Below are 26,489 nucleotides of genomic sequence, written 5' to 3'. Positions count from 1 at the left end.
CAAAGCCTGTTTCAGCCGCTACCACCAGCTGAGCCCGGCTGCAACCCCCCCCCCCTCAACACACACACACACACACACACACACACACACACACACACACACACACACACACACACACACGCAGCTGAGATAAAGACATGAAGACAGACGGACGGGGCCGTACAGACAGACATAGTAGAGGGTTATATTAAGTGGATGCAACACCTGCTTACTAGCAGAAACATAAAAATACGTGTCTTGATGCTGCTCAGTAACCCAGGTAGGAAAATCCCACAAGGTTCAGGTCATCTGGACACAACGTTTATTGACAGAAACGTGTCATCATCATCTAAGTGACCTCATCATCATCTAAGTGACCTCTTCATCATCTTAGTGACCTCTTCATCATCTAAGTGACCTCTTCATCATCTTAGTGACCTCTTCAGTCGAAGGGTCAAGACACACCAAACCGAAGGCGACTGCTGCGCCGCCTCACGTCGCCTGCGTCTGGGCCAAAAAGTAGCACATGAACACACCGCAAAGACCACAGCCGACGGCCAACTAGCATGTGCGTTCTGCGCCTGCGTAAGAGGCAATAACTCTCCACACCAGCGGGTGGCGGTAGTCTGTATTCGTCATTCAAACTTTGAAACCGGAAGACCCCGGTTATTTACCGTGCGCTAGCGAATAACACAAACAGTGACGAACAGTTTCTAAAGAGCTGAATGGCCAAAAAGAGAATCTTACCTGATACAACAAGTTTATTTTCGACCTCACGCCAGAGTTGTGTTTTCACCACTCGGTAGGCAAACGGTTTTTCTGTCATGTCGTACAGGGCTGGCCTCTCCTGAATCATGCTGATCCGCTGGTCTCCGGTTTCTTCAGTCCGGATCGCCATGTCGTTGTGAAACTATTACCTTCCTGAAATGTTCACGCGAGACGAAGGCGAAAAGGAGAAGGCTCCTGTGTGGCCTCTTCACTTCGTCGTGTGCTTGCTTTCGTTACTTCCGCTTCCCTTCTCGTGCACTGATTCGCTAAGCTGAACAGCCAATCAGAGTGACCTCTCTCACTGACGGGCTCCGCCGCCGGTTGAATCGGCCAAAAAAAGCTGCCAGCAGGGGTCTGACTAATGCCAACGGTGCGGGACACACCGCAGAAACTAGGGCCACAGACGCTCACCTGACTGCAGGTGTCCCCACCCTTATACACAATACAGTGTCTCACCTGACTGCAGGTGTCCCCACCCTTATAAACAATACAGTGTCTCACCTGACTGCAGGTGTCCCAAACCCTTATAAACAATACAGTGTCTCACCTGACTGCAGGTACCCCACCCTTATAAACAATACAGTGTCTCACCTGACTGCAGGTGTCCCCACCCTTATAAACAATACAGTGTCTCACCTGACTACAGGTGTCTCCACCCTTATAAACAATACAGTGTCTCACCTGACTGCAGGTGTCCCCACCCTTATAAACAATACAGTGTCTCACGTGACTACAGGTGTCCCCACCCTTATACACAATACAGTGTCTCACCTGACTGCAGGTGTCTCCACCCTTATACACAATACAGTGTCTCACCTGACTGCAGGTGTCCCCACCCTTATAAACAATACAGTGTCTCACCTGACTGCAGGTACCCCACCCTTATAAACAATACAGTGTCTCATCTGACTGCAGGTGTCCCCACCCTTATAAACAATACAGTGTCTCATCTGACTGCAGGTGTCCCCACCCTTATAAACAATAGTGTCTCACCTGACTGCAGGTGTCCCCACCCTTATAAACAATACAGTGTCTCACCTGACTGCAGGTGTCCCTACCCTTATAAACAATACAGTGTCTCATCTGACTGCAGGTATCCCCACCCTTATAAACAATACAGTGTCTCACCTGACTGCAGGTGTCCCCACCCTTATAAACAATAGTGTCTCACCTGACTGCAGGTATCCCCACTCTTATAAACAATACAGTGTCTCACCTGACTGCAGGTGTCCCCACCCTTATAAACAATACTGTGTCACCTGACTGCAGGTGTCCCCACCCTTATAAACAATACAGTGTCTCACCTGACCGCAATTGTCCCCACCCTTATAAAAATTACAGTTTCTCACCTGACTACAGGTGACCCCACCCTTATAAACAATACAGTGTCTCACCTGACTGCAGGTGTCCCCACCCTTATAAACAATAGTGTCTCACCTGACTGCAGGTATCCCCACTCTTATAAACAATACAGTGTCTCACCTGACTGCAGGTGTCCCCACCCTTATAAACAATACAGTGTCTCACCTGACTGCAGGTGTCCCCACCCTTATAAACAATACAGTGTTTCACCTGACCGCAATTGTCCCCACCCTTATAAAAATTACAGTGTCTCACCTGACTACAGGTGACCCCACCCTTATAAACAATACAGTGTCTCACCTGACTACAGGTGTCCCCACCCTTATAAACAATACAGTGTCTCACCTGACTGCAGGTGTCCCCACCCTTATAAACAATACAGTGTCTCACCTGACTGCAGGTGTCCCCACCCTTATAAACAATACAGTGTCTCACCTGACTGCAGGTACCCCGGCCTTATAAACAATACAGTTTCTCACCTGACTGCAGGTGTCCCCACCCTTATAAACAATACAGTGTCTCACCTGACTGCAGGTACCCCACCCTTATAAACAATACAGTGTCTCACCTGACTGCAGGTACCCCACCCTTATAAACAATACAGTGGCATAACGACCCAAACCAACCACCAGTTTCATATGGAAATATGGGCGTGGCCATTAACTAGAGTTACAGTAGCCATGTGTAATATTTACAGAGGGTTGGAGAATAGTTGCAATCACAGCATTGTAAGGTGGTGACAGATGAACTCTTAGCCCCCCCCCCCCCCCCAGTTCAGGGATGGTTGTCCCCTCTTCACATAGATGGCCTCTTTGACTCCACGTTCAAACCAGTGTTCCTCCCTATCAAGGATGGTCACATCCTCATCCTCGAAAGAGTGGCCACTGGCCTGTAGATGGTGTAGACTGTGGAGTCCTGGTCTGTAAATGGTGTAGACTGTGGAGTCCTGGTCTGTAGATGGTGTAGACTGTGGAGTCCTGGTCTGTAAATGGTGTAGACTGTGGAGTCCTGGTCTGTAGATGGTGTAGACTGTGGAGTCCTGGTCTGTAAATGGTGTAGACTGTGGAGCCCTGGTCTGTAAATGGTGTAGACTGTGGAGTCCTGGCCTGTAGATGGTGTAGACTTGGAGTCCTGGCCTGTAGATGGCGTAGACTGTGAAGTCCTGGTCTGTAGATGGTGTAGACTGTGGAGTCCTGGCCTGTAGATGGTGTAGACTGTGAAGTCCTGGTCTGTAAATGGTGTAGACTGTGGAGTCCTGGTCTGTAAATGGTGTAGACTGTGGAGTCCTGGCCTGTAGATGGTGTAGACTGTGGAGTCCTGGCCTGTAGATGGTGTAGACTGTGGAGTCCTGGCCTGTAGATGGTGTAGACTGTGGAGTCCTGGCCTGTAGATGGTGTAGACTGTGGAGTCCTGGCCTGTAGATGGTGTAGACTGTGGAGTCCTGGCCTGTAGATGGTGTAGACTGTGGAGTCCTGGCCTGTAGATGGTGTAGACTGTGGCGTCCTAGTCTGTAGATGGTGTAGACTGCGGAGTCCTGGCCTGATTTGTTAGCTCTTCTGTGTTGTGCCATCCTCTGTTTAGTTTCCCCAGTGTACAAGTCACGGCAAACCTCCTGACACTTAACAGTTTACACTGTATGGCTCTGTTTTTGCCGGGGGACCTGATCCTTGAGGTGGACCAATTTCTGGCGCAGCATGTTTTGGGGCTTGAAAGCAACTAAGATTGGGTTTTTTTTAAAATGTGTCTCAACTTTTCCAACACATACAGAATCACCACTGGTTTACAGTTAGACAGCTGTTGTCCTTCTCTTCTATTCGATGTTTATTCAGCTGCCCTCAGTACTTTACAGATAATGACAGAACTATACATGACATGGAAGACGTGGTCAGTTGCTTCCACGGAGTCTTTGTAAATGTGGGCCAAAACTGACAGGTTAAATCAATGACACACAAACAATCACGGGGGGGAATGACAGTGAACATGGGGACAGAAATCCAAGTTCCACGTTTCTTAGAGCGGTAGAAGAGAAAGACATCATGGACATTGTGAACAAATTCGAGAACAAAAAAATCTACTGACTGGAATGATATTGATATGATGTTGATATGACAATAGTTAAGAAAGTAATGGAATGTGTTGCTACACAACTAACCAACATCTACAACATGTCCTTTCAATCTGGTAAAGTTCCAAGCAAAATTAGAATAGCAAAAGTCATACCCTTATATAAAACTGGAGATAGACACCAATTTACAAACTACAGACTGATTTCATTATGGTCACAATTGTCCAAAATACTAGAAAACTAGTTGCTGCTAGACTAGACAAAGTCATTGAGAAGCACAATGTGCTGACCGACAGACAGCACAGGTTTCAACCAAACAGATCCACATCTCTGGTGCTCGTTGAATTAACTGAAGAAAAACTAATTGCATGGACCAAAAATACTTTGCTGTGGGAATATTTATAGATCTAAAAAAGCTTTTGACACTATTGACCACAACAGATTAATAGATACATTGGAAAGGTGTGGTATCAAGGGGTGGTGCAGAATTGGCTAAGAAGCTACATATCTAAATAACAGGCATCAGTTTGTAAAGACAGCTGAACATAAATCGTCATGCATGGATATTACTTGTGGTGTACCCCAGGGCTCCGTTTTAGGTCCAAACCTGTTCATTCTGTACATAAACGATATGGAATGTTATGGAAATTATAAAATAAACACCAAAGTAAAAGTAGTGATCAGGGGCGCAACGGGGGGGGATTCAGAGGGTGCATTGCATACAGGCACTGCATCAGCAGGGGCGCCAAAAGACCATAAGCAAAAAAAATTATAATTAAAAAATTCAACATGTAACTATACGTATATTCTAATCCAAAATTCTCATCTAAGTAATAATATCTAGAAATATTAAACTTTTAAAAAACAAGTAGGCCTATAACCAGAAATTGTTTACAGTACACTGTACTTTTGGCGCCCCCGCTGATGCGGCGCCTGTGTGCATTGCACCCTCTGCACCCCCCCCCCCTCCCTCGTTGTGCCCCTGGTAGTGATAGACCATCTGCTGCTAGAAAGAGCACATGGAAATAAATGTCTAGGTGTGATACTAGACCACACAATCTGCTGGAAACCTCACATAACATGTGTGAGCAAAGCTGCAAGGAGCACTGCATCATGGGAAAAGCAAGACACATTCTGGACCATACATCCTTGTACACTCTGTGTTGTTTATTTATTTTACCATATCTGATCTACGGTCAGTCATTGGGCAGCAGGCTGTGAGACACCCTGGACACACACACACACACACACACACACACACACACACACACACACACACACACACACACACACACACACACACACACACACACACACATTCATACCTAGGGGCAATTTAGTACGGCCAATTCACCTGACCTACATGTCTCCCAGTGGCTGCTGGGATAGGCTCCAGCATCCCCACCACCCTGAGAGCAGGATAAGCTGTTCAGATAATGGATGGATGGATGATCTACTGTCCGGAGGCATGGGGTGACACCTCAAAAACCAACCCACAACCATTATGTACACTACAACACCCGCCTACAACCATTAAGTACACTACAACACCCGCCTACAACCATTAAGTACACTACAACCATTATGTACACTACAACACCCGCCTACAACCATTAAGTACACTACAACACCCGCCTACAACCATTAAGTACACTACAACACCCGCCTACAACCATTATGTACACTACAACACCCGCCTACAACCATTATGTACACTAAAACACCCGCCTACAACCATTAAGTACACTACAACACCCGCCTACAACCATTATGTACACTACAACACCCGCCTACAACCATTAAGTACACTACAACACCCGCCTACAACCATCAAGTACACTACAACCATTATGTACACTACAACACCAGCCTACAACCATTATGTACACTACAACACCAACCCACAACTATTATGTACACTAAAACACCCGCCTACAACCATTAAGTACACTACAACCATTATGTACACTACAACACCAGCCTACAACCATTATGTACACTACAACACCAACCCACAACCATTATGTACACTACAACCATTATGTACACTGCAACCATTATGTACACTACAACACCAGCCTACAACCATTAAGTACACTACAACCATTATGTACACTACAACACCAACCCACAACCATTATGTTCACTACAACACCAGCCTACAACCATTAAGTACACTACAACACCAGCCTACAACCATTATGTACACTACAACACCAGCCTACAACCATTAAGTACACTACAACCATTATGTACACTACAACACCAGCCTACAATCATTAAGTACACTACAACCATTATGTACACTACAACACCAGCCTACAATCATTATGTACACTACAACACCAGCCTACAACCATTAAGTACACTACAACCATTATGTACACTACAACACCAGCCTACAACCATTATGTACACTACAACACCAACCCACAACCATTATGTACACTACAACACCAGCCTACAACCATTAAGTACACTACAACCATTATGTACACTACAACACCCGCCTACAACCATTAAGTACACTACAACACCAACCCACAACCATTATGTACACTACAACACCAGCCTACAACCATTAAGTACACTACAACCATTATGTACACTACAACACCCGCCTACAACCATTAAGTACACTACAACACCAACCCACAACCATTATGTACACTACAACCATTAAGTACACTACAACCATTATGTACACTACAACACCAGCCTACAACCATTATGTACACTACAACACCAACCCACAACCATTATGTACACTACAACACCAGCCTACAACCATTATGTACACTACAACCATTATGTACACTACAACCATTATGTACACTACAACACCAGCCTACAACCATTATGTACACTACAACCATTATGTACACTACAACCATTATGTACACTACAACACCAGCCTACAACCATTATGTACACTACAACACCAGCCTACAACCATTATGTACACTACAACACCAGCCTACAACCATTAAGTACACTACAACCATTATGTACACTACAACACCCGCCTACAACCATTAAGTACACTACAACCATTATGTACACTACAACACCAGCCTATAACCATTATGTACACTACAACACCAACCCACAACCATTATGTACACTACAACCATTATGTACACTACAACCATTATGTACACTACAACACCAGCCTACAACCATTAAGTAAACTACAACCATTATGTACACTACAACACCAGCCTACAATCATTATGTACACTACAACACCCGCCTACAACCATTAAGTACACTACAACCATTATGTACACTACAACACCAACCCACAACCATTATGTACACTACAACCATTAAGTACACTACAACCATTATGTACACTACAACACCAACCCACAACCATTATGTACACTACATCACCAGCCTACAACCATTATGTACACTACAACCATTATGTACACTACAACCATTATGTACACTACAACACCAGCCTACAACCATTATGTACACTACAACCATTATGTACACTACAACACCAGCCCACAACCATTATGTACACTACAACCATTAAGTACACTACAACCATTATGTACACTACAACACCAACCCACAACCATTATGTACACTACATCACCAGCCTACAACCATTATGTACACTACAACCATTATGTACACTACAACCATTATGTACACTACAACACCAGCCTACAACCATTATGTACACTACAACCATTATGTACACTACAACACCAGCCTACAACCATTATGTACACTACAACACCAGCCTACAACCATTATGTACACTACAACACCCGCCTACAACCATTAAGTACACTACAACCATTATGTACACTACAACACCAGCCTACAACCATTATGTACACTACAACACCAACCCACAACCATTATGTACACTACAACCATTATGTACACTACAACCATTATGTACACTACAACACCAGCCTACAACCATTAAGTACACTACAACCATTATGTACACTACAACACCAGCCTACAATCATTATGTACACTAGAACACCCGCCTACAACCATTAAGTACACTACAACCATTATGTACACTACAACACCAGCCTACAACCATTATGTACACTACAACACCAGCCTACAACCATTATGTACACTACAACACCAGCCTACAACCATTAAGTACACTACAACCATTATGTACACTACAACGCCAACCCACAACCATTATGTACACTACAACACCAGCCTACAACCATTAAGTACACTACAACCATTATGTACACTACAACACCAGCCTACAATCATTAAGTACACTACAACCATTATGTACACTACAACACCAGCCTACAATCATTATGTACACTACAACACCAGCCTACAACCATTAAGTACACTACAACCATTATGTACACTACAACACCAGCCTACAACCATTATGTACACTACAACACCAACCCACAACCATTATGTACACTACAACACCAGCCCACAACCATTAAGTACACTACAACCATTATGTACACTACAACACCAGCTTACAATCATTAAGTACACTACAACCATTATGTACACTACAACACCAGCCTACAATCATTATGTACACTACAACACCAGCCTACAACCATTAAGTACACTACAACCATTATGTACACTACAACACCAGCCTACAATCATTATGTACACTACAACCATTATGTACACTACAACACCAGCCTACAACCATTATGTACACTACAACACCCGCCTACAACCATTAAGTACACTACAACACCAGCCTACAACCATTAAGTACACTACAACCATTATGTACACTACAACACCATCCTACAATCATTAAGTACACTACAACCATTATGTACACTACAACACCAGCCTACAATCATTATGTACACTACAACACCCGCCTACAACCATTAAGTACACTACAATCATTATGTACACTACAACACCAGCCTACAATCATTATGTAAACTACAACACCCGCCTACAACCATTAAGTACACTACAATCATTATGTCTACTACAGCACCAGCCTACAATCATTATGTACACTACAACACCAGCCTACAACCATTAAGTACACTACAACCATTATGTACACAACAACACCAGCCTACAACCATTATGTACACTACAACACCCGCCTACAACCATTAAGTACACTACAACACCAGCCTACAACCATTATGTACACTACAACACCAGCCTACAACCATTAAGTACACTACAACCATTATGTACACTACAACACCAGCCTACAACCATTAAGTACACTACAACCATTATGTACACTACAACACCAGCTTACAACCATTATGTACACTACAACACCAGCCTACAACCATTATGTACACTACAACACCAGCCTACAATCATTATGTACACTACAACACCACCCTACAACCATTAAGTACACTACAACCATTATGTACACTACAACACCAGCCTACAATCATTAAGTACACTACAACCATTATGTACACTACAACACCAGCCTACAATCATTATGTACACTACAACACCAGCCTACAACCATTAAGTACACTACAACCATTATGTACACTACAACACCAGCCTACAATCATTATGTACACTACAACCATTATGTACACTACAACACCAGCCTACAACCATTATGTACACTACAACACCCGCCTACAACCATTAAGTACACTACAACACCAGCCTACAACCATTAAGTACACTACAACCATTATGTACACTACAACACAATCCTACAATCATTAAGTACACTACAACCATTATGTACACTACAACACCAGCCTACAATCATTATGTACACTACAACACCCGCCTACAACCATTAAGTACACTACAATCATTATGTACACTACAACACCAGCCTACAATCATTATGTACACTACAACACCCGCCTACAACCATTAAGTACACTACAATCATTATGTCTACTACAGCACCAGCCTACAATCATTATGTACACTACAACACCAGCCTACAACCATTAAGTACACTACAACCATTATGTACACTACAACACCAGCCTACAACCATTATGTACACTACAACACCCGCCTACAACCATTAAGTACACTACAACACCAGCCTACAACCATTATGTACACTACAACACCAGCCTACAACCATTAAGTACACTACAACCATTATGTACACTACAACACCAGCCTACAACCATTAAGTACACTACAACCATTATGTACACTACAACACCAGCTTACAACCATTATGTACACTACAACACCAGCCTACAACCATTATGTACACTACAACACCAGCCTACAATCATTATGTACACTACAACACCACCCTACAACCATTATGTACACTACAACACCAACCTAATCTCTACTACCCAGTACTATACATCTACTACCCAGTAATATACATCTACTACCCAGTAATATACACCTATTCTACTACCCAGTAATATACATCTACTATCCAGTAATATACATCTCATCTACTACCCAGTAATATACGTCTACTACCCAGTACTATACACAAAATATACTCAGATAGAGCAGGGGAATATAATTCGAGAGGGAAATTAAACTTCATGGAATGACGTGTTGGTACAGCTGTGAAGAGCAGGGGCAGTTCTATGTGTGGGGTAAAAGTGTGGGACAGTGTGAGCATGGAGGTCAGTACCATCACAGTACACAGCTCAACTTCCTGGGGTAAAAGTGTGGGACAGCGTGAGTATGGAGCTCAGTACAAACACAGTACACAGCTCAACTTCCTGGGGTAAAAGTGTGGGGCAGCGTGAGCATGGAGCTCAGTACAAACACAGTACACAGCTCAACTTCCTGGGCTAAAAGTGTGGGGCAGCGTGAGCATGGAGCTCAGCACAAACACAGTACACAGCTCAACTTCCTAGGGGTAAAAGTGTGGGACAGTGTGAGCATGGAGCTCAGCACAAACACAGTACACAGCTCAACTTCCTAGGGGTAAAAGTGTGGGACAGTGTGAGCATGGAGCTCAGTACCAACACAGTACACAGCTCAACTTCCTAGGGTAAAAGTGTGGGGCAGTGTGAGCATGGAGCTCAGTACAAACACAGTACACAGCTCAACTTCCTGGGGTAAAAGTGTGGGACAGCGTGAGTGAGTATGGAGCTCAGTACAAACACAGTACACAGCTCAACTTCCTGGGGTAAAAGTGTGGGACAGCGTGAGTGAGTATGGAGCTCAGTACAAACACAGTACACAGCTCAACTTCCTGGGGTAAAAGTGTGGGGCAGCGTGAGCATGGAGCTCAGTACCAACACAGTACACAGCTCAACTTCCTGGGGTAAAAGTGTGGGGCAGCGTGAGCATGGAGCTCAGTACAAACACAGTACACAGCTCAACTTCCTGGGGTAAAAGTGTGGGACAGCGTGAGCATGGAGCTCAGCACAAATACAGTACACAGCTCAACTTCCTAGGGTAAAAGTGTGGGACAGTGTGAGCATGGAGCTCAGTACAAACACAGTACACAGCTCAACTTCCTAGGGGTAAAAGTGTGGGACAGTGTGAGCATGGAGCTCAGTACCAACACAGTACACAGCTCAACTTCCTAGGGGTAAAAGTGTGGGACAGTGTGAGCATGGAGCTCAGTACCAACACAGTACACAGCTCAACTTCCTAGGGTAAAAGTGTGGGGCAGTGTGAGCATGGAGCTCAGTACAAACACAGTACACAGCTCAACTTCCTGGGGTAAAAGTGTGGGACAGTGTGAGCATGGAGCTCAGTACAAACACAGTACACAGCTCAACTTCCTGGGGTAAAAGCGTGGGGCAGTGTGAGCATGGAGCTCAGTACAAACACAGTACACAGCTCAACTTCCTGGGGTAAAAGTGTGGGGCAGTGTGAGCATGGAGCTCAGTACAAACACAGTACACAGCTCAACTTCCTGGGGTAAAAGCGTGGGGCAGCGTGAGCATGGAGCTCAGTACAAACACAGTACACAGCTCAACTTCCGGTTATTTGAAGTGAACATCACCCAAGGAGTCTCTGTACACTTTACAAGGCAGTAGAAAACAACAGAAAACACACAATATCACATGTAAAAGTACACACACAGTGTGTGTAACTTTGATTCAACACAAACAGGAAAGAATTCAGAACGATAAGGAATTGGAGATCTTTGACCGTATTTCTTTTTTCTGTCCCTAAACGACTGCAGGCTAGCTGAATGCTAACAGCTAACAGCTAACAGCTAACAGCTAAGAGTCAGGCCAGGCAAAAGACAAACGTTTTTAGACTCAACTGACACATCACTCAACTGACTCAACCCTCACATCAAATGGGTGAGTTCGAAGACATGAACTGGTGGCGGAGGGATGCTTCCTGCTGGTGTAGGTCAGACCAGGGCAACAGCCAGTGGAGGAGACAGGCTACTGGAAGACCCACTGATGTGAGGAGAGAAGAGTCCGGGCTCCAGAGAGAGTCCTGTGCAGCTAGTTCTTCTGCACCTTCTGGAAGAGTACACTGGTACTTTAGCATGTAGCTAGTATGAGTAGCTGGGGTCACAACCATGTATATGAGCAGCATCTTGACCGAGGATGGAGAAGAGGTGGTACTCAGGTGGTGACCAGGAGCAGAGGTCACAGTATGACTCCAGCAAGATGACGGCAGTGGGGAGCTGGCCAGGCTTCACAGAGCAGAGGCTGGTTGCAAAGAGGGGAGTACCAGATACAAGGGGAAACACATCTCCCTGGGTCGGTGGCTCCTCCTCTTGCTCCATGGTAGAAGACAGGGGTCATGGCGGCATGCCCCCCTCCATTCCTGCTCCTCTGTCTCCTCCACCCTCTCTCCCTACCCATCCTCCCCCGTCCAACTCCTCCTCTACGTTGCTCCCTGTGTATCCCCTGCTCCTATAGCGCCTCCCTGGAGCACCTCGCTCTTTGCTCCCCGCTGGCTTGGCCAACGTGACTTCCACAGGGACCCCGTCAATCAGGGCGCCGTTCATGAGGCTCAGGGCTGTGAGGGCCCTTCAAAAAGTGCAAAGGACTGATTATCAAGCGATATGGGGACGACGAAGAGTATGCAGTGCAACTTCCTAAGTGTTATTTCTTATTACTTCTTTTCGTGTTTCTTTCTATGACACTGGGTAGCAGCGAGACGTGTTTATTCTTGCTACGTGACATGAGGGTGTGTTTCTTCTCTCTTTTCTCTTATTGTTCACAGCAGGTGTGAGTTGGTATTGTGCAGCACAACTTGCACTGAATGTGAACTACACAGCACAGTGGGAAGCGGGTCTGTGGTGTACAGTAGCTGGATTAACTGAAGAGTAGGGGAGAAGGGCCTAAAACAAGGGCACACTTCCTCCTACTGCTGTTCCAACAGGGCACAGCTAAGCTGATGCCTACGGAGATGTGTTCACTCAGTTGTATGTGTGTATTTGTTGATCACTTCACATTATTGGCAATGTATTATCTGTATGTTATATCCTGCTTATTACATGTTCCAAACAAATCATTCATTGTTATTGTTATTATCATTATTGTTATTGTTATTGTTGTTGTTGTTATTGTTATCATAAGAGACCATTGTGTCATCCATCCATTATCCAAACCACTTATCCTGCTCTCAGGAGCCTACCCCAGCAGCCACTGAGCAGCAGGAGGGGCAACACCCTGGACAGGCCACCACGCCATCACAGCCCCCCCCCCACACACACACACACACACATATTCACACCTAGAGAGAAGTTAGTACGGCCCAGACACCTGACCTACATGTCGTTGGGTCACCTGACCTACACGTGTCTTTGATCCACCTGACCTACACGTGTCTTTGATCCACCTGACCTACACGTGTCTTTGATCCACCTGACCTACACGTGTCTTTGATCCACCTGACCTACATGTGTCTTTGATTCACCTGACCTACACGGGTCTTTGATCCACCTGACCTACACGTGTCTTTGATCCACCTGACCTACATGTGTCTTTGATCCACCTGACCTACATGTGTTTCATTCACCTGACCTACACGTGTCTTTGATCCACCTGACCTACACGTGTCTTTGATCCACCTGACCTACATGTGTCTTTGATTCACCTGACCTACTCGTGTCTTTGATCCACCTGACCTACATGTCTTTGATCCACCTGACCTACATGTCTTTGATCCACCTGACCAACATGTGTATTTGATCCACCTGGCCTACATGTCTTTGATTCACCTGACCAACATGTGTATTTGATCCACCTGACCTACACGTGTCTTTGATCCACCTGACCTACACGTGTCTTTGATCCACCTGACCTACATGTCTTTGATTCACCTGACCTACACGTGTCTTTGATCCACCTGACCTACATGTGTTTCATTCACCTGACCTACACGTGTCTTTGATCCACCTGACCTACACGTGTCTTTGATCCACCTGACCTACATGTGTCTTTGATTCACCTGACCTACTCGTGTCTTTGATCCACCTGACCTACATGTCTTTGATCCACCTGACCTACATGTCTTTGATCCACCTGACCAACATGTGTATTTGATCCACCTGGCCTACATGTCTTTGATTCACCTGACCAACATGTGTATTTGATCCACCTGACCTACACGTGTCTTTGATCCACCTGACCTACACGTGTCTTTGATCCACCTGACCTACATGTCTTTGATTCACCTGACCTACACGTGTCTTTGATCCACCTGACCTACATGTCTTTGATTCACCTGACCAACATGTGTTTCATTCACCTGACCTACATGTGTTTCATTCACCTGACCTACATGTCTTTGATTCACCTGACCTACATGTCTTTGATCCACCTGACCAACATGTGTATTTGATCCACCTGGCCTACATGTCTTTGATTCACCTGACCAACATGTGTTTCATTCACCTGACCTACATGTCTTTGATTCACCTGACCAACATGTGTTTCATTCACCTGACCTACATGTCTTTGATCCACCTGACCAACATGTGTATTTGATCCACCTGGCCTACATGTCTTTGATTCACCTGACCAACATGTGTATTTGATCCACCTGACCTACACGTGTCTTTGATCCACCTGACCTACACGTGTCTTTGATCCACCTGACCTACACGTGTCTTTGATCCACCTGACCTACATGTGTATTTGATCCACCTGACCTACATGTGTCTTTGATCCACCTGACCTACAAGTGTCTTTGATCCACCTGACCAACATGTGTATTTGATCCACCTGGCCTACATGTCTTTGATCAACCTGACCTACACGTGTCTTTGATCCACCTGACCTACATGTGTCTTTGATTCACCTGACCTACTCGTGTCTTTAATCCACCAAGCCTACGTGTCTTTGATCCACCTGACCTACATGTCTTTGATTCACCTGACCAACATGTGTATTTGATCCACCTGGCCTACATGTCTTTGATTCACCTGACCTACACGTGTCTTTGATCCACCTGACCTACACGTGTCTTTGATCCACCTGGCCTACATGTCTTTGATCCACCTGACCTACATGTCTTTGATTCACCTGACCTTCATGTCTTTGATCCACCTGACCTACACGTGTCTTTGATTCACCTGACCTACGTGTCTTTGATTCACCTGACCTACACGTGTCTTTGATTCACCTGACCTACATGTGTTTCATTCACCTGACCTACATGTCTTTGATCCACCTGACCTCCATGTCTTTGATCCACCTGACCTACGTGTCTTTGATCCACCTGACCTACGTGTCTTTGATCCACCTGACCTACATGTCTTTGATTCACCTGACCTTCATGTCTTTGATCCACCTGACCTACACGTGTCTTTGATCCACCTGACCTACGTGTCTTTGATCCACCTGACCTACGTGTCTTTGATCCACCTGACCTACATGTCTTTGATTCACCTGACCTTCATGTCTTTGATCCACCTGACCTACACGTGTCTTTGATCCACCTGACCTACGTGTCTTTGATCCACCTGACCTACATGTCTTTGATTCACCTGACCTTCATGTCTTTGATCCACCTGACCTACACGTGTCTTTGATCCACCTGACCTACACGTGTCTTTGATCCACCTGACCTACATGTCTTTGATCCACTTGACCTACGTGTCTTTGATCCACTTGACCTACGTGTCTTTGATCCACCTGACCTACATGTCTTTGATCCACCTGACCTACATGTCTTTGATCCACCTGACCTACACGTGTCTTTGATCCACCTGACCTACATGTCTTTGATTCACCTGACCTTCATGTCTTTGATCCACCTGACCTACACGTGTCTTTGATCCACCTGACCTACATGTCTTTGATCCACCTGATCTACACGTGTCTTTGATCCACCTGACCTACGTGTCTTTGATCCACCTGACCTCCATGTGTTTCATTCACCTGACCTACATGTCTTTGGACTGTGGGAGGAAACCGGAACCCATGCAGACATGGGGAGAACATGCAAACCCCACATAGACGATGACCCGGGACGACCCCCAAGGTTGGACTGCACCGGGGCTCAAAGCCACTCTTTTTTCCATAATTTAAACTATAATGATGTGGCAGACACTAGTTAGAGACCTGCCACCATTCAACACACTGCCACTGAAGAAACAGTGAGGAGGTGCAGTTTTTATAACGTTATGACTTAGAGAGGAGCAATATCCATGTTTCTGCTTCTATTTTCAACCCAGCAGATCATTTCACATACCTGGGTATAAGAAACTGTCCCTGAACTGAATAATATCACTCAGATAAATTCTGACCCAATTCTGGAAACTACTACCTCATCTACTACCTCATCTCAGTGACTGGCAGGATAAATACTCTAGAAATGATCAGACTCCCTAACTCTCTCTATCCCCACTGTTTCATCCCTCTCCATAATGATGTCCCTCACCTTATCCACAACATCCACGGTGTTGTGAATGTGATGTTCATTACTGCCTACCAACGGGTTAAGAACAGATGCCAGACCCTTAGGGATGTTACAGGTCACTGAGGTCATGACTGAGATGCTTCTCTCAATAAACGTTGTGTCTAGGTGACCTGATTCAACCTTCTCTGATCATTAAAAATGCTTGTTGCGTCTTCATGGCACCACGCCATCCTGGTTCTCTGTGGGTCACCATTATGGCCCATGCCAAGACCGACTGGGTTCTCCTTCCTTTTGAGAAACTTGTCTTGATATCAGCGAGGAACTCCTCAAAACTTTCCATCTCACTGCCTCTCCTGGCTGTGGGCATGCTGCCCATGATGGCAACCTGCAGACGGGTGGTCAGTGACCGTCTACACATCCAGCAGCCCCAGCAACCTAGTTTATGTTCAACATATCTCCCTTAAACAAGCAGACTGCCTTGTAAACTGTCTTGATTTTTTTAATAAACTGACAGCCGTTGCTAATGTACGGCAGATAACTGGTTCCCTTCATGATGCTGAAGAACCGGCGACTGGTAAAAAGCAGTTTAATCCCATGTTTTAATCTTACACAGCCCATAGATCATCTAGTATCTCATTTACCTCAGATTGACAAGACTGAGAGGCCATTGTCGACGCAGGTGACCTGATATGGATCCAGTCCTTGCCTGTCTTCCCCACCTCCACACTTCTCCCCAGCCAAAAACACTGGAACTGATGACTTGGGGGGGGGGGTATTGTAAATATCAATATAAATACCAAGTTCAAAAGGAGAGTTTGTACGAGTTTGTAAGTTGCCCCCGCCGCCCCCCCGTTGACTGGCTCGCCGGTTGATCTGAATAGGACTGGTTTACAGCAGGGGTAAGAACGTGGCTTGGTCACCTGTCTACAGACCTCTAATTTGTATTTGATCTCAAGTGAAATTACTATTTGTCCACACAAAAAATGTAAGTTGCCCTCTCGGACAGCAAAGTAAAGAGGGGAACCAGGGGCATCCCTGATTATTGTCCACCCCCTTCCATGACCCTCCTGCAGGTGAGATGGACTTGGTCAGCTACCTGGGCTCGGGCTGTGCTGGGATCTCTGGGCTTGAAAAAATCAATAAATCGAAGTAAGCCGTGTTGTGTGTACAGTTGCAGATGGGCCCTGGCAGGTTTGCTCGGGCTTCTCAGGGATGGGGTTTTGGATTCCTTCGTTCAACCTGCGGCCATCTTACTCAGGTCACTGTCAGAGCTCCGAGGGAATTGGACTCAGTCTGTACTCCAGATGGACTGTACCAATTCCTGAAGTGCCATCTGCCACAGCTGTTTCCTTATCCCCACCGAGTGGTTGTCACCTTTCCAGTTAGATGTGTGTAAACCATGGTGTCCATGGTGTCCACCGCATGCGGGAAATACGACTGGGGCAGACTCGTCTGCTCTGGGAAAGAAAGATGTGGAACATAAAGTGCAAAACTAAATAGTCTTTGTTGACCTTAAAGTGAGGGGGGAGAGATGGGATGGAATGCTTCGTCACTCGCGGGTTTGGACATGGATGTCCTCCTGTGGTGACAGACAGGAGAGGTGGGGAGACACCAGCAGGAATCATCAGAATCAGGTGACCGCTGCCGGTTATCTGCCGTCCTTACACATCGTCTCACCATTTACTGTCAGTCGTTTGACCATTTCCTCCAAATGCGTAGAAAAGAAAGCAAGTTCAAGCCTTCTTCAGTCTGACTGTTTCTCTCGCCGCAGTGGGGACGACGAGCCCGGTAGTCCTCTGCTTCCGCTCGTTGGTCCTCTGCTTCCGCTAGTTGGTCCTCTGCTTCCGCTCGTTGGTCCTCTGCTTCCGCTAGTTGGTCCTCTGCTTCCGCTCGTTGGTCCTCTGCTTCCGCTCGTTGGTCTGTTCTGGTTTATAACAGGGAGACTGAATGCTGAATGATAATCCTGATCTTTCTCTATTTCAACGAGGCTGTGTGGAACAGCTAGCCCTGGCGAGTCCAAGTGAAGTGGATCTGTCAGTCCAGATATCCACGCTGTCCTCCCACCACCACACACCTGCGTCAATATTCAGCAAACCCAGACTGCACACACACACACCAAAACTGAATCCCTGTTGGGATTCAACAGCTTGCTGTTAAATGTGCGTCAGAGAAGCGGAGTCAGGGGGATAATAATGGATGAGTCTGGGACAACTAGTTGGATTGTTGTGGTCTAATATTTGTAATATTTCAACACGTTAAGACCTTGTACTCTTGGAAATACCTGAGAAACATTTTATTGTGTGCAGAAACACGTGTGGCAGACCAGACGTGTAAACACGTGTGTGGTTGACGGATCTAACGACCACTCACTATTCTCATTACAGCAACCTGCAGGTCCAATTAAAACCCCGTCCGAACCGACCGACCGACACGCCGCCCGAGCAGCAAACCACCCCAATAAACCAGCATGCTGGAGATCTGCTCCAGAGGAGACGGAGATCTGCTCCACAGGAGACGGAGATCTGCTCCACAGGAGACGGAGATCTGCTCCACAGGAGACGGAGATCTGCTCCACAGGAGACGGACATCTGCTCCACAGGAGACGGACATCTGCTCCACAGGAGACGGAGATCTGCTCCACATGAGACGGAGATCTGCTCCACAGGAGACGGACATCTGCTCCAGAGGAGACGGACATCTGCTCCACAGGAGACGGACATCTGCTCCAGAGGAGACGGAGATCTGCTCCAGAGGAGACGGAGATCTGCTCCAGAGGAGACGGACATCTGCTCCAGAGGAGACGGAGATCTGCTCCACAGGAGACGGAGATCTGCTCCAGAGGAGACGGACATCTGCTCCAGAGGAGACGGAGATCTGCTCCACAGGAGACGGACATCTGCTCCACAGGAGACGGAGATCTGCTCCACATGAGACGGAGATCTGCTCCACAGGAGACGGACATCTGCTCCTGAGGAGACGGACATCTGCTCCACAGGAGACGGACATCTGCTCCACAGGAGACGGAGATCTGCTCCACATGAGACGGAGATCTGCTCCACATGAGACGGAGATCTGCTCCACAGGAGACGGACATCTGCTCCAGAGGAGACGGAGATCTGCTCCACAGGAGACGGACATCTGCTCCAGAGGAGACGGAGATCTGCTCCAGAGGAGACGGACATCTGCTGCAGAGGAGACGGACATCTGCTCCACAGGAGACGGACATCTGCTCCAGAGGAGACGGAGATCTGCTCCAGAGGAGACGGACATCTGCTCCAGAGGAGCTCTCCAACACTCTGGACGTGTCCAGAGGAGACGGAGGAGAAATGTGCTTTTCGTGGTGTAGAGAAAATAAACGCCGTCTGTGCGCTTTGACGCAGCGCACGACGCTGTCCGGATCCTCCGGGAGACACGCCGAGACTCTGGAGATTCGCCGAGGGGAGCACAGTGGAAGGTTGCCACACAGAAACACGGACACACGGCATTAAGGCCCGCTTTTCAGCTGTTACTGGGTTAAACAGATCAAAACATTCCTGTGTCACACCGAGCCCACATGTCACACACTTCCTGAATATTCGCCGTGCAAAGTCTTACCTGACTTTTCAGCGGCTCCCCGTTTTCAATGATGCTCAGAAAAGGAATTTCCAAAAAAGAAGCCATAAATTCCACTTGTACGATCTCTTCCTGAGTCTGGGGGAAGGCGAGCACGGCGGAGACCCCCCGGACCACCAGGGCCTGACACACACACCGGAACAGGGACTCGGGGTCCCCGGCGCCCGGCTGCCGGGGAACGACTTCCAGGCTCAGGTTGTACGGCAGGAACTTGTTTCCGGTTTGGGTGATCGCGGTCAGGGCGCGGCCGAGTGCCGCCCGGACCCGCGCCGGACGCTGGGTGGGCAGCAGCGCCCCGAGGCGCACGGTGTGTCCGACCTGCGCCAGGATGTGGCAGGGCTGAGGATGGAGGAGCGAGGGCTGGATGGATGAGAGCAGGAGGATCTGAACTCCGAGGGAAAAGTGAAGCAGTAATGGCATCCTGCGCTCTCAGACGGGAGGAGGATCCGGCAGAAGAACGCATCGCTCGCCTTTTTTCTTTCTGCTCCTTCCCTGGCAATGTCCGCTGATGAGGATTCGGGATCTCCTCGTGGAGTTCCAGGGAGAATGAATGGATGTGGGTTTGGAGGACGGGAGAGGGAACAGGGGGGGGAGGGGGGGTGCAGCATGATGCCAAACCGCGTTTGGTTCTTTCCCCCCCTTTTTTTTACTAACCGTTGAATGACTATGTAGAGGCGGAAACACTGATCTATTTCATCAGACTGGAGACATCCAGAATAATATCCAGGATAACATCCAGAATAATATCCAGGACAACATCCAGAATAACGTCCAGAATAACGTCCGAAATAACAGTCAGGATAACATCCAGAATAACAGTCAGAATAACATCCAGAATAACATACAGGATAACATCAAAACTAACAGTCAGATTAACATCCAGAATAACGTCCGAAATAACAGTCAGGATAACATCCAGAATAATATCCAGGATAACATCCAGAATAACATCCAGGATAACATCCAGAATAACGTCCAAAATAACAGTCAGATTAACATCCAGAATAACAGTCAGATTAACATCCAGAATAACGTCCGAAATAACAGTCAGGATAACATCCAGGATAACATCCAGAATAACGTCCAAAATAACAGTCAGATTAACATCCAGAATAACGTCCGGAATAACGTCCGAAATAACAGTCAGGATAACATCCAGAATAACAGTCAGAATAAAATCCAGAACAACAGTCAGGATAACATCCAGAATAACATCCAGGATAACATCAAAACTAACGTCTAAAATAACACCCAGAATAACATCCAGGATAACATCCAAACTAACATACAGAATAACATCCAGGATAACATCCAGAATAACATCCAAAATAACATCCAGGATAACATCCAGAATAACATCCAAAATAACAGTCTGAATAACATCCAGGATAACATCCAGAATAACGTCCAAAATAACAGTCAGAATAACATCCAGAATAACATCGAAAATAACAGTCAGAATAACATCCAGAATAACATCCAGGATAACATCAAAACTAACGTCTAAAATAACATCCAGAATAACATCCAGGATAATATCCAGAATAACATCCAGGATAACATCCAGAATAACAGTCAGAATAACATCCAGGATAACATCCAGAATAATATCCAGGATAACATCCAAAATAACAGTCAGAATAACATCCAGAATAACATCTGAAATAACATTCAGAATAAAATCCAAACTAACATCCAGAATAACATCCAGAATAACATCCAGGAAAACGTCCAGAATAACGTCCAAAATAACATCCAGGATAATAACCAGAATAACATCAAAAACTAACATCCAGAATAACACCAAGGATAACATCCAAGAAAACATCCAGGATAACATCCAGAATAACATCCAGGATGAATTCCAGAATAACATCCAAAATAACATCCAGAACAACATCCAGAATAACATCCAGGATAACATCCAAAGTAACGTCCAAAATAACATCCAGAATAACATCTGAAATAACAGCCAGAATAACATCCAGAATAACATCCAAAATATCATCCAGGAAAACGTCCAGAATAACGTCCAGAATAACATCCAAATTAACATCCAGGAAAACGTCCAGAATAACGTCCAAAATAACACCCAGGATAACATCCAGAATAACATCCAGGATAACAGTCAGAATAACATCCAGGATAACAGTCAGAATAACTTCCAGGATAACAGTCAGAATAACATCCAGAATAACATCCAGGATAATAGTCAGAATAACATCCAGGATAACAGTCAGAATAACATCCAGGATAACAGTCAGAATAACATCCAGGATAACAGTCAGAATAACATCCAAAATATCATCCAGGATAACAGTCAGAATAACATCCATGATAACAGTCAGAATAACAGTCAGAATAACATCCAGGATAACAGTCGGAATAGCATCCAGGATAACAGTCAGAATAACATCCAGGATAACAGTCAGATAACATCCAGGATAACAGTCAGAATAACATCCAGGATAACAGTCAGAATAACATCCAGGATAACAGTCAGAATAACATCCAGGATAACAGTCAGAATAACATTCAGGATAACAGTCAGAATAACATCCAGGATAACAGTCAGGATAACAGTCAGAATAACATCCAGGATAACAGTCAGAATAACAGTCAGAATAACATCCAGGATAACAGTCAGAATAACAGTCAGAATAACATCCAAAATAACAGTCTGAATAACATCCAGGATAACATCCAGAATAACGTCCAAAATAACAGTCAGATAACATCCAGAATAACATCCAGGATAACATCAAAACTAACGTCTAAAATAACATCCAGAATAACATCCAGGATAATATCCAGAATAACATCCAGGATAACATCCAGAATAACAGTCAGAATAACATCCAGGATAACATCCAGAATAATATCCAGGATAACATCCAAAATAACAGTCAGAATAACATCCAGAATAACATCTGAAATAACATTCAGAATAAAATCCAAACTAACATCCAGAATAACATCCAGAATAACATCCAGGAAAACGTCCAGAATAACGTCCAAAATAACATCCAGGATAATATCCAGAATAACATCAAAAACTAACATCCAGAATAACACCAAGGATAACATCCAAGAAAACATCCAGGATAACATCCAGAATAACATCCAGGATGAATTCCAGAATAACATCCAAAATAACATCCAGAACAACATCCAGAATAACATCCAGGATAACATCCAAAGTAAAGTCCAAAATAACATCCAGAATAACATCTGAAATAACAGCCAGAATAACATCCAGAATAACATCCAAAATATCATCCAGGAAAACGTCCAGAATAACGTCCAGAATAACATCCAAATTAACATCCAGGAAAACGTCCAGAATAACGTCCAAAATAACACCCAGGATAACATCCAGAATAACATCCAGGATAACAGTCAGAATAACATCCAGGATAACAGTCAGAATAACTTCCAGGATAACAGTCAGAATAACATCCAGAATAACATCCAGGATAATAGTCAGAATAACATCCAGGATAACAGTCAGAATAACATCCAGGATAACAGTCAGAATAACATCCAGGATAACAGTCAGAATAACATCCAAAATATCATCCAGGATAACAGTCAGAATAACATCCATGATAACAGTCAGAATAACAGTCAGAATAACATCCAGGATAACAGTCGGAATAACATCCAGGATAACAGTCAGAATAACATCCAGGATAACAGTCAGATAACATCCAGGATAACAGTCAGAATAACATCCAGGATAACAGTCAGAATAACATCCAGGATAACAGTCAGAATAACATCCAGGATAACAGTCAGAATAACATTCAGGATAACAGTCAGAATAACATCCAGGATAACAGTCAGAATAACAGTCAGAATAACATCCAGGATAACAGTCAGAATAACATCCAGGATAACAGTCAGAATAACATCCAGGATAACAGTCAGAATAACATCCAGGATAACAGTCGGAATAACATCCAGAATAACATCCAGGATAACAGTCGGAATAACATCCAGGATAACAGTCAGAATAACAGTCAGAATGTGGGAATCTTGAAGACAGAATTAATGATATGAATCCGATTGAATTGTTTTTCAATCAGACCACCCTGCTCACATCATAGTAACACCATAGAGGGTGACACGTCCTGATGACTGAAAACCCCCGTGTGATAAATAATCCATCCATCCATTCATCCATCTGTCCATTCATCCATCCATCCATCCATTATCCAAACCGCTTATCCTGCTCTCAGGGTCGCGAGGTGCTGGAGCCTATCCCAGCAGTCATTGGGCGGCATGCGGGGAGACACCCTGGCCAGGCTGCCAGGCCAACACGGGACCATGTCCTGACATTCTTACCCACATGGACACAGCATGGACTGAAGAGAGCCGTCTCACCTCCATATGAACTGTCTCTATCTCTCTCTTTCTCTCACTCTCTCACTCTCTCTTTCTCTCTCTCTCTCTGTATACTTTTCCAATTGTTTCCATTTCTTAAGTAGAACAACAATTATGTAAATTAGTCTCATTACAGAACTAAAATTGAGCATTTCTTCCACTGAATAAAGTTGCGTATGTCACCTCGTCAGTTTGCCAAAACCTCCCAAAACCTCCTAACGTCCAACATGTTTTCATGTGTTTGGATGGCGGTGAGACATGTTCCAGTACGTTGCTGCGAGTTAAGAACAAGGTTCATCATTAGAGGAGAAATATCTTCATGCTCAATAATCCAGGTGAGAAGATCCCAGAAGGATGACCCAGTTCATCTGGACACAGCATTTACTGACAGAAACGTTTCATCATCATCTGAGTGACCTCTTCAGTCTCACCTGACTGCAGGTGTCCCCATCCTGATAAACAATACAGTGTCTCACCTGACTGCAGGTGTCCCCATCCTTATAAACAATACAGTGTCTCACCTGACTGAAGGTGTCCCCATCCTTATAAACAATACAGTGTCTCACCTGACTGAAGGTGTCCCCAGCTTAGGTTAAAGGTATCAGCAGCTCTGTCCAGTGCGAAACTCCCTCCTTCCAACCTAACCATGGAGGAAAGGAAAGCCGTGAAGCCCTGAGCAAGGACGAAAACATCACTATCCTTCCAGCAGATAAGGGGAGATGCACGGTTATCCTCAACACAACAGACTACCACGCCAAGATCACGTCATTACTCAGCGACACCGACACCTATGAACCTCTGAGACGTGATCCTACTAGTGGTTACAAGAGGAGAATAATAGAGTACCTACAGAAACTACAGAAAGGAGGAACCATTGATCGGATACAATACCACCGTCTCTACCCACAAGATAACATTCCATGCATATATGGACTCCCTAAGATCCATAAAGATGAAACCCCCCTCAGGCCCATCGTCAGCAGCATAAACTCGGTCACGTACAACATTGCCAAACATATAGCCAACATCTTGACCCCTTTAGTGGGCGAAACACCTCACCATATCCAAAACTGACTTTGTGGACAAGGTCCAAGGTGTAAAACTGGAACCGGATGAAACCATGGTATCCTACGACGTGACCTCGTTATTCACCTGCATCCCAACCATGGAGGCTTTGGAAACTGTGAGGCAACGTTTGCTACGGGATGACACCCTCCACGATAGGACCAACCTCAGCCCAGACCAGGTTTGCCAACTACTGGACCTTTGCCTGAACACTACATATTTCCAATTCAGGGGTCAGTTTTACAGACAGAAACACAGCTGTGCAATGGGCTCACCAGTATCTCCCATTGTGGCCAACTTATATATGGAAGAGGTAGAACACAGGGCCCTGCACTCCTTCAGAGGAACACCTCCGAGCCACTGGTTCAGATATCTGGACGACACATGGGTCAAAATCCAAACACAAGAGGTGCAAGCGTTTACCAAACACATCAACTCAGTGGACAAGAACATTAAGTTCACAGGGGAAGACATA

The 26,489-nt window shown here is 45.3% G+C and overlaps 1 protein-coding gene across 1 annotated transcript in view; it reads right to left on the bottom strand.

The window, feature by feature from the left end:
- grin3bb (glutamate receptor, ionotropic, N-methyl-D-aspartate 3Bb) overlaps positions 1-20,983 on the bottom strand; it is a 142,568-nt gene extending 121,585 nt beyond the window's left edge. The window contains exon 1 of the mRNA XM_056276942.1: positions 20,546-20,983. Coding sequence (XP_056132917.1) covers positions 20,546-20,983 — 438 coding nt within the window. The remainder of the gene's footprint in view (positions 1-20,545) is intronic.
- Between the last annotated feature and the right edge of the window lie 5,506 nt (positions 20,984-26,489).

This window comes from Lampris incognitus, chromosome 3 (genome assembly GCF_029633865.1).
Source record: "Lampris incognitus isolate fLamInc1 chromosome 3, fLamInc1.hap2, whole genome shotgun sequence".
In the NCBI taxonomy this organism is placed as follows: Eukaryota; Metazoa; Chordata; class Actinopteri; order Lampriformes; family Lampridae; genus Lampris; species Lampris incognitus.
This window is presented reverse-complemented; position numbering and strand designations above follow the sequence as displayed.